Below are 14,803 nucleotides of genomic sequence, written 5' to 3'. Positions count from 1 at the left end.
AGTGGTGGCCCACGCCTGTAATCCCAGCACTCAGGGAGGTACAGGCAGGTGGATCTCTGTGAGCTTGAGGCCAGCCTGGTCTACAAAGCCAGTCCAGGACAACCAAGGCTACACAGAGAAACCCTGTCTCAAAAACACCAAAAAGAGCAGCAGCAGCAGCACTAATGCCCAAAGCAACCTAAGGCTACTTAACACCACACCCATGCGCTGTCATAGTCTCCTCCTCCAAGAAACCTTTACTTGTCAGGAATGTCAGGGTCTCAAGCCCTTTCCCGGAATTGCGGCTGCCCTTCCGGTGCATGGCACAGGAGACACGAGAAGCCAGCTTGGTTAAAAGGGACGATTCCAGAACCCTTACGGCTGGTTTCTTTTTCTACCATAGCATCTTCTCTTCCGGGACTGTGAGTGCATCTCGGGCTAGTTATTCTCTAGAGTCTGAGTCACTTCCTTCCGTGAAGACTGGCGGCTAACGCTCTCGAGAGCCAGGCTTCTAGCCTGGGCTGCAGCGAACCACAACTCCCAAGCGACCCCGCGCTCACGGACCTCGCCGGCTGCCATCCTCGGTCACGTGGGCATCGATGGTGGATCACGTGAGTCCCGGGCGGGTGTCACGGGAACGCTGCCGGGCGGTCGGCTGTTCTTTCTGAGTTTGGTCCTTAGTGGGCCATGGCCAACGTCTCTAAGAAGGTGTCTTGGTCCGGCCGAGACCGCGATGAGGAGGAGACGGCGCCGCTTCTTCGAAGGACCGGGCAGCCCGACGAGGAGACGCCGCTGCTGAACGGAGCCGGGCCGGCCGCGCGCCAGGTGAGGCCCGCGGGCCGGAGATGCGGCCGCCGGGTTCGCTGCGCGGGTCCTCGGAGCGCCGGAGGGGCCCAGGCCACAGCGTTCTCCTCTAATTTTTTTTTTTTTTTTAATCCGGGAAAACTTTTATTTTTGATAGTTTCGCACCCGTAACCCTCTTCCTTTCTTTCCCTTTGAACCCCTTCTTCCCATCTAGTCCCCCAGTGGCTGTACCATTAGAGGAAATGATACCGTCTCCTCCAGCAACCATTAATTGTCACTAGCTTTTCAGCAAGAGAGCCTAGGGCTTTCACCTTTTTGTTGTTGTTTTTGTTTTTTAATTTTACTTTTCGTGGTTAGGTTCCAGCCCAGAGTTTACACACGCTAGACCTCTGATAATGCTCCCCCAGCCCTTGGCCTTTCAAGGGAGGGTCTCACAATGCGACCTGGGCTGGCCATGAATTCATGATCCTGCCTCTTTTTCCCAAAAACTTGTAAGGCCTGGACTACAGGCCTGGCAGTTTTCACAGTTAAAATGGCAGAATTAAGCTTTCAGTGAAAGTGTCTCCGTTCTCACAGTATTAATTCCAGACGTTTGGGACATAATTGCAATGACAAATATTTCCACTCATTTTCTCTTAATGCCTAATTGAATTTGGAATGTGCATTCAGACGTGATAAGCGACAAGTCAGAGGCCAGAGTGTGGTCAGCACTCAACACAGTTTGTGCCTTTACATGCTTGATGTTTTAGAAAGGGTACAGGTTTGTTTGCTTGTGTGCCTTTGGTTCTCTTGCCTGTGTGCATTGTAGTAATTTTGAATCAGTTATTTATGTGAGTTCCTCGATGTTAGTTTGTTTTATACCCATCCTTTACTCTTTCTCCTGACTTTAGAGGTGTCTAACAAAGACTCCTACCATTTCAAAGGCTGGGGAGAGCACCTGATCAGGCTGTTGCATCCCAGCGTAGGTTTAGGTTCTCCTAGACCCTTGAAGGTGCATCAGACAATGAAAGTCAAGGGCGGTTCCTTGTTGCTGGGGAGGCAACCTAGCTCCCTTTGAAGTGACATCTGCTTGCGAATCTGGTCTGCAGCAGTAATCTGAAATGATTACAGTAGATTATGATTATGGTAGGGCTGTGTCACACCTTCTTAGGGTGTTTCTGGGAGGGTGTTGCAAAGAAAGTAACCTTGGAGGCTGGAGAGGTGGCTCAGCCGTTAAGAGTACTTGCTGCTTTCAAAGAAGACCCAAGTTCAGGTCCCGGCACCCAGCTCCTCAGCTACCTACAACTCTAGCTTCAGGGGATCTGACCACCATCTCCTCTCCTGGCCTCCACATGTGTAACACACATGAATGCACGCATGGATGCAGGCACCCCTTCCTAAAAAGAAAGTAGCCTTAAGTTGGAAACTGGTTCTAAGAGAGGAAAAGAGTTTAGAAACTGATGGAGGTTGAGTTTGGATGGAATGGTTGAGGGTTTTGTTTTTATTTGTATGTTTTTGCTTTTCTTTGCAAATAGATCTAAGAGTAAAGAATGAGTTGATCGTTTCCCGTTTAAATCTGCAGTTAATAATACAATTGGTTGGGTTGCTGTTAAACAACTGAAAAAAGTAATTGTGCACCTGTCCCGTTTGGGTTTCCAGGTCTGAGTGCAGGTCACTGAGGTGCCCAAGACAGCCTCCTTCCCTGTGGGAACAGGCCCAGCACCTTGCTGCTTCTGTGTGAGGAGCACTTTTGTGCCCTATAGTGATAGTGCAGAGTCCTCAGACAAGCAGGACAACAGGACAAAGAGAATACCTGTTTGAAATGTGGTGCAGGGTGTAGAAGTCCTGCTCAGGCCCGTGAGTTGACTTTGAGTTTGGCTTAGGTCTAGGAGAGGCGTGCAGGAAGCCAGGGACTCCAAGGCTAAGGGATCCTTGCCTTGTGCAGGCAAGTTGAGCAGGCACTGCCTACAGCCTGGGAACCATCTGCGCTGGGCACCAGACCATCCAGAATATCAGGCAGGATCTGAGGCCTGCTGGTGCCAGTTTTCTCATCTGTAAAAAGTTAATGAACGTGTAACACTGAAGCAGCATGTTAGAAAACAGGCTCTTGATAGATATTAGTCATTAACAGCAAGCCTGGAAACAGTAATTGCCTAGCATCAGTAAAACGCCGGGTTCAGTCTCCAGTACCACCTAAAATTGGGTTTGGAGGCAAATACCCATAGTCCCAGCAAGCAAAAGTGGTGAGGGCAGGAGGATCAGAAGTTGAAGGTCAGTGATTTTTGAGGTGAGCCTCAACTAGATGAGACCCTATCTCAAAACAAAGCCAAAATCCTATCCAATTAAAAGAAACTGGTCTTCACAGTTGACATTTGGCTGCGGTCCCTCTTCAGCTGAATGACCTCTTGGTGCTGCTTTTCTTGGGGAAAGCCTGTTCTGGACAGTAGGCAGGTGCACTGTTAGGCATTGGGCTGCACTGGTACTGCAGCAGGAGTCTTTGTGAGCCACTCTGGAGTCAGGAGCATTTGGACACGAAGAGGGAGCACAGTGGGGTGGCCCGGGGCACTGACCATGAGCTCACTGTTCTGGCTACTTCCTGACGCTCTGGAGTTGGTTGCAGCACCTCCTGGGTTGGGTGGTGGCATTGCTGCTACCTTAAGGCAGGAAGAAGCTGGCCAAGCAACGAGGTAGCTGCTATAAAGCAGGACAGACTTGGCCCTGTTTAAAGCTCAGGCCCTGCAGCATTACCTGGAGGCCAAGGCTTTCTTCCTTTTCTTAGGTGTGTGGTGATAATGGAACAGGGAGAGTGTGAGGTCACCCTGCAAGTCATGGTCATGTGTAGGGGCAATGGGAAGTAGGATGTTCTGTGCTGCTGTTTGAGACTGGAGCAAATGGTGGCGAGGTAGCAAGGTAGCGGTATATGTTTGTAGTCTTTTAAATGCAGGGCATTCTTACAGTCCCATTCTGAGAATTGCCAGGAGAGACACCTCCTCCCTCAGCAGAGGAAGGACCTCAGGTGAGTTTGGGGCTGCGTCCTGCCCTGGTCACTTGACACCACAGATCATAGCCTGGGGGTGCTGCTGGGGAAGACTGGAGCCCTTTTATGTTGGAGAGCTTTAAGGGAGGGTCCTCTGATTGTCCCAGTGGCCCTGTGGCCCTGCTCTCTTCCGTTGAAAGCTGTTGGTTCTCAGTCTTAAGAATTCCTCCTCTCAGCTCATAAGCAAGCCTCGACTCACAGGGTGTGGAGAGCTCAAGGTCAGGGTCCTCCAGGCAGCCAGAGAGGACCATGTCCACCCCCAGCCTGTTCCCTGTGGCGCACTGCCCCGTTCTGGGCTGCTTTGCTTGTTGTAGACCTTCTGGCTACTGCATCTAAAGCAGGTCTCTCTTCCCCATTTTCTGTCACCTTTGTCACAGTTGATGTTCCTGCTGCAGCAGTCTGGGTTTCTTTGGCGTCTAGCATAGATCCTGGGACATGGCAGATACTCATGGCAGCGGGACCGTCGAGCTGGCAGTGTGTGCAGTGAGCAACTTCTTAAAAAAGGGAAAGGCTGTATGTGCAGCGGCTGCCTTTAACCCCCACACTCAGGGAGCAGAGGCAGGTTGAGCTCTGAGTTTGAGACCAGCCTGGTCTACTTAATGAGTTCCAGGTCAGCCAGAGCTATGTAGAGAGACCCTGTCCCCCCAAAAAAAAAAAATTTGTTAAAAATATAATAGGTGTCCCCAAGTGTGGAAGTGCTGTTTTTCAGCTCAGGTTCCTCCAGAACTGGAGGTTGCTGCTACCGCCTGGACCAGGAAAATGGCAGAATTCAGCTGTTGTCTTCATTTCCCAAATAAAATGTGTGTGTGTTGTGTGCATGTATATATGTATGCATATGTAGGAAGAGCATGTAACATAAATGTACTGTCTGGGTTCACATACTCTTCTCACTCTTTCACCCCATAATGAAGACTAAACCCCAGGATTCTTGTGTACTAGGCAGCGGCTCTGCCATGCCCACTCCTTTTAATTTTTATGTGGGGTCAGAGTATACGTAGCTCAGGGGTTTGTCTTGAACTCTCTGTGTACTTGAGGCCAGCTTTTTAATGTCTTTTTACATTTATTTATTTTGTGTGTGTGTGTTTGCACATGGATGCTGTGGCAGAGGTGTGGAAATTGGGATAACATGGGGTCCCTTTTTTCCTCCACCATATGGATTCAGGGGTTTGAACTCAGGTCTGTCAGTCTCTGAAGGAGATGTCTTTGTCCACTAAGCCATCCTTTAGCCAGGCTTTTCATTTTGGATCTCCTCCCTCTGCCTCTGGCAGTTAGCATTACAGGTGCACCACCTCCCGTCAGTGTATTGTTGATGTTGGGCACTCAGTCTCAGAACTTCTCCATGCTGTAAAACTGAAACTGGACCCAGAGTTTTCTCCCTTTCTTCCTCCTTCAGCCCCTCACCACAACCTCTTATTTCTGTCTTTATAGATGTAACCATACTATGGAGACTGATCTCAAAAAGCTTTGTAGCTGAGGATGACCTTGAACTTTCGGGGGTTGGGGAAGGAACAGAGACAGACTACAAAGCTCTGACTGGCCTGGAACACGCTATGTAGGCCAGGCCTGCCTGCGTATGTGTATTGCACTGCATGTGTGCCCAATGTAGGCAGAAGCCAGAAAGGGTGTTGGTTCCCCTAAAACCAGTAATAGATGGTATGAGCTGCTGCTTTGTTGTTGCTGCAATTCAAACCCCATTCCTTGGAAGAGCAGCCAGTGTCCTGTGTGTGTGTGTGTGTGTGTGTGTGTGTGTGTGTGGCCTTAGCTATCCTGGAACTCACTCTGTATACCATACTGGCCTTAAACTCACAGAGATCTGCCTGCGTCTGCCTCCTAAGTGTCAGGATTAAAGATGTACATCACCAACTCCCAGCCTTTCTGTGTCTGTTTTGTGTTTTGTTTTGTTTTTTTGCAGCCACTATTAACCACTGAGCCATCCCTCCAGTCCTGACCTTGGGCTTTGATTCCCCTCTTTCTATCTCCTAAGTTTTGGGGTTATGGACATATACTGGCATACCTGACTTATACAGTGCTGGAAATTAAATCTAGGGTTTCATGCATGCTAGGCAAGCACCCTACCAACCAAGCTATGTCCCCAGGCCTCTTATGGTCATCTTTTTGTGACTGGCTTTTCACTTTGCACATTTTATATAAGGTCTGTCAATATTGTAGCAGGCATTGCTGCTTTCTTCTGTTTATGTCTGTTGACAAACAGGTGGGTAAATAATGCTTCTGTGGTTATAGGCGTTCAGAGGTTACTGTGAGATCCTTTCTGTTCTTAGGGTTTTTTACCCAGATGTGGAATGTATGGTGGTGTGGTCATAGCAGTATTACTGTTATCGCTTATGGGAGGGTGTGTGTGTATGGGAGAGGGGCGTATGTGCTGTGTGTGGGTGAGAGAGAGATTAGTATGTATGGGAGAGGGGTGTATGTGCTGTGTGTGGGTGAGAGAGAGATTAGTATGTATGGGAGAGGGGTGTATGTGCTGTGTGTGGGTGAGAGAGAGATTAGTATGTATGGGAGAGGGGTGTATGTGCTACATGTGTGAGATTAGTGTCTAAGAGACACTAATACATACAGGGTGTGTATATGTGTGGTGTGTGTGTGCTTGCTTATACACATGCACACAAGCAGTGAAGAGGCCAGAGGAAGACAATGGGTGTCCTTCTCTATCACCGCCTTATTCCCTTAAGACAGAGACTCTCACAGAACCGAAGTTAGACTGGCCACCAGCAAGCCCCAGGGAACTTCTTGGCTCTACATGTCACAGGTAGACATGCCCAGCTTTTTCCTGTGAGTGCTGAAGTCTGAACTCTGAACTCAGGCCCTCAAACCCGAGCAGTAAACACTCTTACCCACTGAACCATTTCTTCAGCTCCTATTTTCTGTGACCCCCCCCCCCCATCCCCATAGGCAGACAGAAGCTCTCATTGGAGTCTTGAGCACCTCTTTGTGTGGGCAGGACAGTGGTCAGCTCAGCCTTGTTCTTGTTGTGTGGATGGTCTGTAATTTTCTGATTTCTGCCTGTCATTCTCAAATGCTGTGATTGGCATTTATGTTCTGCTTTGAAAGTTACATTTTCAGTCTGTTGGTGTGTGGGAGTTTTTGTTTTATGTAACTTTGAAATAATTATAAATTCCCAGAAGTTACAAAACTAGTCCTAAGCAGGCCTGTGTTCCTAGCAAGTTCCGTTTAGGGTGGGAAGTTGAGTAATTGTAGCTCAGTACTAGACTCTGAGTTGGCCAGCTGTGCAGTGTGCCTAGAATCATGGGAACCTCCCTTGTTCTACTTCCTTAGTCACATACAACTAAGATCTCTCCAGCTCCTACCCTGCTAAGGTGTACCTGTGCCCCACTACAGCCTGTGTCGTCCTGCTGTCACCGTTGCCCTGTCAGCCTTCACTTGATTCTGGGTTCCACTTGCTGATGCTTTCTCATGTGGGCTCACCAAGTCTGCTGCGGCCGAGGATATTGTGAAAGCAAGTACTGTCATGTGACCCATGCCCAGCACCTCTCCCGTCATCCTCTCAAACTGTTGAGGTTTCATTTTCTTAGGCTTTGTGTGTTTGACCCTGTGTACCTGTGGTACAGCAGAACAGTTGTTGATGGCTTGTCTAGCTCATCTGTGGCAGGTCAAACAGCCTGGCCGCCTACCTTTCTCTCTGCTGTGCCCCTCAGTCCTACCTCGTTGTCCTTGTGTTTTCTGCCTGGTCCCAGCACTTCAGGGCATTTCCCAGAGGAGGTGAACAGGGTTCCTGGTGGGTAACACTCAGAGAGTCCTATGGGCCCAGGCCTGGCACAGGCACCTCCATGTACAAATTGACTGGGAGACTGTGACAGCACTTACACTCCTCTTGAGCAGGGCTCACTTGCATACAACAGCTTCCTTTCTGGGCCAGCACAGTGGCCAATAAGCTATGGAGTATACCTACCTTTTTTTCTGGGTTCAGCAGTTTGGGACAGTGTTGTTCCCAAAACTTAAAGAGAAACATGCACACTTTCTTGTTGACCACTCGTAGTGACATACTTGTGCACAGCCCTTCAGTGGAGCCCTGTGGTTGTGATGTGAACCATACTCTGGCAGTGCCATTAACATTATGGTGTAGCTGGGTGGTGGCAGGGCCCACCTTTTTAAAAATCTCAGCACTTGGGAGGCAGCGGCAGAGGCAGGTGTCTCTTTGAGTTCAGGCCAGCCTAGTCTACAGAGTGAATTTCAGGACAGCCAGGATTACACAGAAAAACCCTTTCTCAAAAAAAAAAAAAAAAAATGGTATAAATACTGCTCCCTTCCCAAAGATATATCCAAATCCTGACTGATACCTATGAGTAGGACATCATGTGGAAACAAAGTCTTTGCAGGTATAATTAAAGTCATCCTGGCAGAGGCTGGAGCCATCAAGATCCCACCCGGTAGGAAGGATTCCCCCGGAGCCTCTGGACCTGCCACCTGAATTTTTCATTTTTTTCCTCCAGCACTCTACGAGAAAACATTCTGTTGTTTTTAGCTCCCCAGTTTGGGTGGGACAGCCATAGGGATAACATACCCCTGTCGTAGTTGGCTCTTGTCCCCTTTCATGTTCCTTGTTGTTACTGTTACCCATTACAGTACCTCAGAGTAGATTGGCGCCTAGTTGTGTTGAGTAGAGTCAGGCAGGTACTCTGCTCTGCACACAGCTTTGGTGGCTTACTATCCATTAGAGGATCCTGGGAGTATCACACCATAAGAGCTGCTGGACAAGACACAGGATACCTGTGTGTAACAGGAAAATGAGCAACTGTTTTTGAGATTTTTTTTTTTAATTTTACTTATGTGTATGAGTGCATTTCCTCCATGTGTATCTGTGCACATATGCAATGCCCACAGAGTCCAGAAGAAGGTGTTGAATCTTCTGAAACTAGAATTATACACAGTTGTCAGCTGCTACGTGGGTACAGGAACTGAACCCTGGTCCTCTGCAAAAGCAGCAAGTACTCTTAACCACTGAGCCATATTTTTTATCTTTGAAACCTACTAACTGTTATTGTGTGTTTCATGCAATATTTGGAATGTGCTTGTAATCGTTACATGTTGGTATGAAGTTCAAATGTAACCGAAGTACTATATACAGTCATCCTTATCTTGGTGGCCCTCAGAATAGACTGTCCTCAACAAGGCGTAGAAGATGCCCTCCTTATGTGTAGCCTCTTGGCACAACTTGTCTGCCCCAGCATGCCTGGGGTGGTGAGTCTGTCTTTTCTGAGTGAGATTGTGGCAGGGCTGGAGGGGACCTAAGTGATCCTTGCCCTGACTGTCATGTGTGGGTCGTGTGGACCCTGGTGACCAAACAGAAAACAGCTTAACCAAGAGCAGCCCACAGTTACTTCAGTGGGAAGTCCAGAAGTGGACATGATTGGGGGCAGGTGTATTCCCTTCTAGGGAACTATCCTCCCAGGTGAGATGTTCAGATGTTTGTCACTTCATCCTGTGCTCTTTTCTCCTGTGCTGTTTGAGGGTGCTTAGGCTGGAGTTGCCAGCCAAGCTCACAGATGTGATTTTTGAGGTGCTTTCTCCATCCCCTAGTTGTGAACATGAACCTGTGCCTATGTATGTACAGGGAAGAGCAGGGCCAGCCAGCCATCTGGTACCCAGCTTCCTGCACTCTGTCCCACAGGATTTGTTCTCATTTCTGCCATCCTTGGTCATAGATGGTAGAGTAGGAGCTAGGCTATGATGAAGCTGTAGGTAACCTCTGGCTGTGGTGAACATACATACAGCTGTGGGGTGTCTATGGATCTCAGCCTGCTGCACCCCTAGAGAGTGGGGCAGCTTTTACAACAGGTCCTTTGGCCCCAGGGGAGGAGGAACTTCTTACCCTGTTGTGGGGTGGGGGTAGTGAACGTGGAAGAAGTCCACATGCCTGCAGCTCCAGGTCATAGTGCCTTTAAGAAGCAGGAATATGAGGCTCCCGGGTGTCAGGAGCCTCTGCAAGGGGCTCTAGTGTTTCTGGAAATGGATGGATGCAGGTGAACTGGAGCAGTGAATGGCTGTGAGATGGAAAGGGCAAGTTCCCAATGCTTGTTGGGACACAGTGTAGGGATGAACTGTCCAAGAAGGCAGGATACTCCTCTTGGATTTAGGGGCCTTTAGGTCCAAAGCCTCCTTTCCCACCAACCACATCCCAAGACAGGGTTTCTCTGTATAACCCTGGCTTTCCTGGAATTTGCTTTGTAGCCCAGGCTGGCCTTGAACTCACAGAGATCCATCAGCCTGCTTCTGCCTCCCTGCGTGCTGGGAAGTGCCGCCATGCCTGGCCCAGAAGCTTCCTTATTGGCTCTGGTCCCATCCTGTTGTAGCTGTGGTTCTTAACTGGAACGGTGGGAGAACTGAGAGGGGATTGAGTCCCAGGCTTTTCACCCTCTGTCCCAACATGGCTAACCCTCATGTATCAGCTACATTTTGTGTTCATGAGAAGTGCTTGGGGCTAGAGAGTTGGCTCAGCTAAGAGCACATACTGTTCTAGCAAAGGACCCAGCACCCGCGTCAGGCTGCGCACAGCTCGGGCTGCAGGTATCCAACATTGTGGCCTCTACTGGCACCTCCACTCATGTGCACATATCTACACGAAGAGTCACACACACAAATGTACGTAATTTTAAAAGAAATCTTAAAAAAATAAAGTAAACGTAACTCCAGGAGTGGTGGCACAGGCCTTTAATCCCAGCATTCGGGAGGCAGAGGCAGGTGGATCTCTGAGTTCAAGGCCAGACTGGCCTACAGCGTGAGTTCCAGGACAGCCAAGGCTACACAGAGAAACCCTGTCTTGAAAAATGATAATATAAAATAAATATAAATGTTTGGGATCCTGAATGAACCTTGATAAGGGTTGTGGGGGCAGGAAGGCTATAGGAAACACTGAAGCTAGGGCTTCAGCTGCCTCACGTCAGGAAGATAGATCCAGGGACAATTCCAGTCCACGAGCTACTGGGCTAGCTCATGGGCCTTGGAGTTCCCTCTGTCTTCCATGCTTTGTTTCAACCGTAGCTACTCTAATTTCTAACACAGTGAACAGAGGGCCACATGGATCTGGCTCAGCACATAAGTTGACCTTCTCAGGTAGCCCCGTCCTCAGCATTTCTGTAAACACCCAGAAAATAGTTGAAATTGGACATAAGTGCCACCTGCACCCCAGCTTCTCTACCTCGCCCTCACTGGGAAGGTGTGGGTTTCTCTAACGTTGGGTGGCTTACAGTCAGGGATGTGTCCTACGGAAGGGTACTGGCTGTCCTACACCTGTGCTCATCTGCAAGGACTTCCACGCCTCGTACCCACTCAACTGTTATAGCTCTCCTCTTGGGAGGGCTGCATTAGCATGCTTGAAGCAGATAGAGACCTAGGAAAGCTGGACTAGACAAGGCTTTTTAAAGGTGGTAGGCAGAGGAGGAACCAGAGCTTTGTGTAATTGGACACTGGCTTGCTTGGGCATATCCTGCAGCCCTTGACCCTGGTGCATGGTCATGTTTCCTCTGATTTGGAGCAGACAGGCTGATGTACGAGGGTGAGGAAAGATGGACTTCTCAGGGACAGGCTGTGCATGTCAGGGGCAGAACTGGGTTCCGACATCCAAGGAGGGCAGCATGTCCTCTAAGCATGGTCTCTCTTCTCCTTCAGTCTCATCCTTCATTTTTCCGGATTGGACAGATGAACAACGTGGAGCTGGACGATGAGCTGCTGGACCCGGTGAGTGGGGTGATGCTGCTGCTCCACTGAGCTGACCTTAGAAGGAGAGTGGAAGGGTAGCATGGTCAGCAGGTAGCAGGACTCCCAGACATGGCACATGGAATACAGATGTGCTTTCTGAGGCCAAGTGCCCAGCAGCAACAGCTGTGAAGAGGTGGGCAAAAGCACTGTGGAGGAGGCTATGGAGCACAGAGGCCTTTGTCAGGAGTGAGTGTAGTATGAAGAGTCCACATGAGCTGAGGACTCTTGGAATAGGTGAGATGGGTTTCAGGATGAGGAGTCCTCAGGGGCCAGGCTTTCCAGGGGCTGGGAAGGTACAGTACTCTTACAGAGGATCAGAGTTCAGATCCCAACATCCATATCAGCTACAACTGCCTGAACTTTCAGCACCCAGGGATCTAACAGCCTCTTTTGGCCTCCACAAGTACCTGTATTTACATGCACATGGCTACACAATAGGTTCATACATGCATATACATAACAAAAAAAGCGTGTCTTGAAAAAACAAGATGAGAATGTTTCCCAAGCTACCATACTCCTCCAGAATTTGCTTATCTTTGTACTGTCTACTGTGGTTTTATTTGTCTCTGTGGGCAATGATGTGGGTGTTCTCACATGCCTGTAAGAGTTGTCCTCAGAGGCCAGAGGCATTGGATCCCTCTGGAGCAGGAGTTGTAGACTGTTAAAAGCGATATGGTGTGGATACCTAGATACTAAACTTGGGCCTTCTGCTAGAACAACAAACACTCAACCTCTGATTCATCTCTCCAGACCCCTATTTCAGCTTCTTGAGTACTTCTTAGAGTTTTTCCTTTCACCAGTACTCGGGATGGAAACTAGATCCTTGTGCCTTCTTGGCAAATACTCTGTCACTTCACTGCCTCCTTTCTTGTTATGATTTTTTAATTTTTTTTGCCTTACTGTATAACCCAAGTTGGCTTTGAATTTCCAATCCTCTGATTCTGCCTCCTGAATGCTAGGATTATAGGTGTGCTCCACCACACCCAGCTTATTGAATGTTTATAATGCTTTTTGAAGGAGGTTGTTTGTTTATTTACATTTTAATTCTGTTTTGTTTTTGTGGGTTTTGTTGTTTGTTTTGTTTTACAAGACAGGGTTTCTCTGTGTAGCCATGGCTGTCCTCGAACTCAGAGATTTGCCTGCCTCTGCCTCCTGAATGCTGGGATTAAAGATATGCACCATCATGCCCAGCTATAGTGCTTTTTCTGTGTCTATTAGATGGTCTGTGGACTCTATCCTTTGTCTTGACATAGCACACTAGTTGATTTTTTTTTTTTTAGGATTTTAAACTAACCTTGTACTCCTGAAACAAACCTATGGTGTTTGCAGGGTCCCATTGGAGTACTTTTGATTTCCTATCCCAGAGGAGGGTGGTGTGTAGGTTTCTTTTGCCTTCCTGGCCTTCGGTGTCAGATGATGCTGAGCTCTGGGATGTGAGACACTGCCCCTTTCCTTTACCTTACTCCTATAATAAGAGCATGAGATTCTGCTTCTTTCTTCCACAGGATATGGACCCTCCTCACACCTTTCCCAAGGAGATTCCACACAACGAGAAGCTTCTTTCCCTCAAGTATGAGGTGGGCGCCCATCCTCCCTCCTGAGCTCAAGCCCTACCTTCCCAGCCCTCTTCCCTGTCCCCTGGCTATACCTGTGCCCTGGTCTTGCAGAGCCTGGACTATGACAATAGTGAGAACCAGCTCTTCTTGGAGGAGGAGAGACGAATCAACCACACGGTGAGCAGGGGGGGCCTGTGACTTGTTGGTCTGAGTACTGGCATGTTGGGCCAGGCAATATCCGTGTTCCATCTCTCTCCCTTTTGTCCCCTGAGCCTGTGGGTTCTACAGCCACTATTTGGTTTTCATGCTTTGTGTATTGGAGGATGGGGCTCTGAATGTGTGATACCTGTCTTCAGAAACTGGAAACTGTGAGGGATGCTCTAATCATGGCCAGTAAGGCTGTCCTGCAGATGGTATACAGTGCCTCAAATATTAGTAGCTAGTTGTGAATTTGTAGGGAATGTTACTTAACTCCTTGTGGCTTCCCATGGCCATTGAAACATAGGCTGGAGGCTGCTTTTGGCAGATTTGGGCTAAGAGCTGAACTTTGTACTGTGTGGTAGCAGCCTTTAATCTGCCAGCACCAGAGCAGGGCAAAACAGGGGCCTAGCTGCAGTGCTCACCTTTGACTGTACCCTGTTCCCTATCCCTATCTAGGCTTTCCGGACGGTGGAGATCAAGCGCTGGGTTATCTGTGCCCTCATTGGAATCCTCACAGGCCTGGTAGCCTGCTTCATTGACATTGTAGTAGAGAACCTGGCAGGCCTCAAGTACAGAGTCATCAAGGACAGCATCCTTCAAAGACACTCAGCGTGGGCATGTGGGAGGAGGGTTCAGCAGCAGAGCACAAGCTGTGCCTTCACAGGCAGGCAGGAGACACAGAGCAGGCCTGGCTCCTACGTGCACACAATTCAGAGTGTGTGTGTTGTAGTCATAGGCAGGCTGTGAGAAGTCTCTAGTTGCTTAGTTCCATGGCCTGCCAGCTAGTTAGTAGATGATCTGGGCCAGGTAGACTGGCCACAAGAATGACACAAGCAGGTCGGGTGTGTGCTCCAGAAGTGCATCAGTGTCTGTCCTTGACGATCCCTAAGACATCGACAAGTTCACAGAGAAGGGTGGCCTGTCCTTCTCCCTCCTACTATGGGCCACGCTGAACTCTGCCTTCGTGCTCGTGGGGTCTGTGATTGTGGCCTTCATAGAGGTAAAGCCACTGTGCATAAGAGATTGGGTACCCTAGATTCAGAGTGGGCACAGGGTCTTGATGAAAGACTGGTCTCCTCTAGCTTACCCACCATAGGCTTTTGTTAGCCTGTGAGGATGAAGGCTTTCTGCCAGAATAATAGTATGGTAGGATGGGAATGTTTAGTCGGAACAGAAAACACATTGGGGCCTTCTCAGTTTGACTCCTAGTAGTAACATAGTTAGCCCAACAGTACAACTCCTACTCTATCCCCTGCCTGCCTAATTCATATTCAGATCATAGGTATACCACACCTACCCCATAGTCACATATAGCTAGATCTGCCTCTCAGGGCCATCACACAGCTAGATAACCTAGATAACCGGTTATCCAGGGACACTCAAGTTCTCAGGAATTTGAGCAACTCATGCAGGGATCCAAGTAGAGAGGGCACCAGGACCAGCCATTCCCCCAGGGAGACTGTACTTCCAACTCGCAGGTGGCCCCTCCAAAATGCATTTTTATTCCTACACT

At 48.9% G+C, this 14,803-nt stretch overlaps 1 protein-coding gene across 2 annotated transcripts in view; it reads left to right on the top strand.

Annotated features, from left to right (window-relative positions):
* Window positions 1–576: 576 nt before the first annotated feature.
* Clcn7 (chloride voltage-gated channel 7) overlaps window positions 577–14,803 on the top strand; it is a 28,659-nt gene continuing 14,432 nt past the window's right edge. The window contains exons 1-6 of one of the 2 annotated variants that reach the window (XM_021637212.2): window positions 577–804; window positions 11,444–11,512; window positions 13,039–13,110; window positions 13,201–13,266; window positions 13,747–13,879; window positions 14,181–14,290. In XM_021637212.2, coding sequence (XP_021492887.1) covers window positions 667–804; window positions 11,444–11,512; window positions 13,039–13,110; window positions 13,201–13,266; window positions 13,747–13,879; window positions 14,181–14,290 — 588 coding nt within the window. In that variant the 5' untranslated portion in view covers window positions 577–666. Of the gene's footprint in view, window positions 805–3,642; window positions 3,779–11,443; window positions 11,513–13,038; window positions 13,111–13,200; window positions 13,267–13,746; window positions 13,880–14,180; window positions 14,291–14,803 lie in introns of those variants that run through there. The other variant, XM_021637213.2, reaches the window with a different exon arrangement.

Source organism: Meriones unguiculatus, chromosome 11 (assembly GCF_030254825.1).
Source record: "Meriones unguiculatus strain TT.TT164.6M chromosome 11, Bangor_MerUng_6.1, whole genome shotgun sequence".
NCBI classification, from domain to species: domain Eukaryota; kingdom Metazoa; phylum Chordata; class Mammalia; order Rodentia; family Muridae; genus Meriones; species Meriones unguiculatus.
Note: the sequence above shows the minus strand (reverse complement) of the source record. Positions and strands in the feature narration are given on the sequence as shown.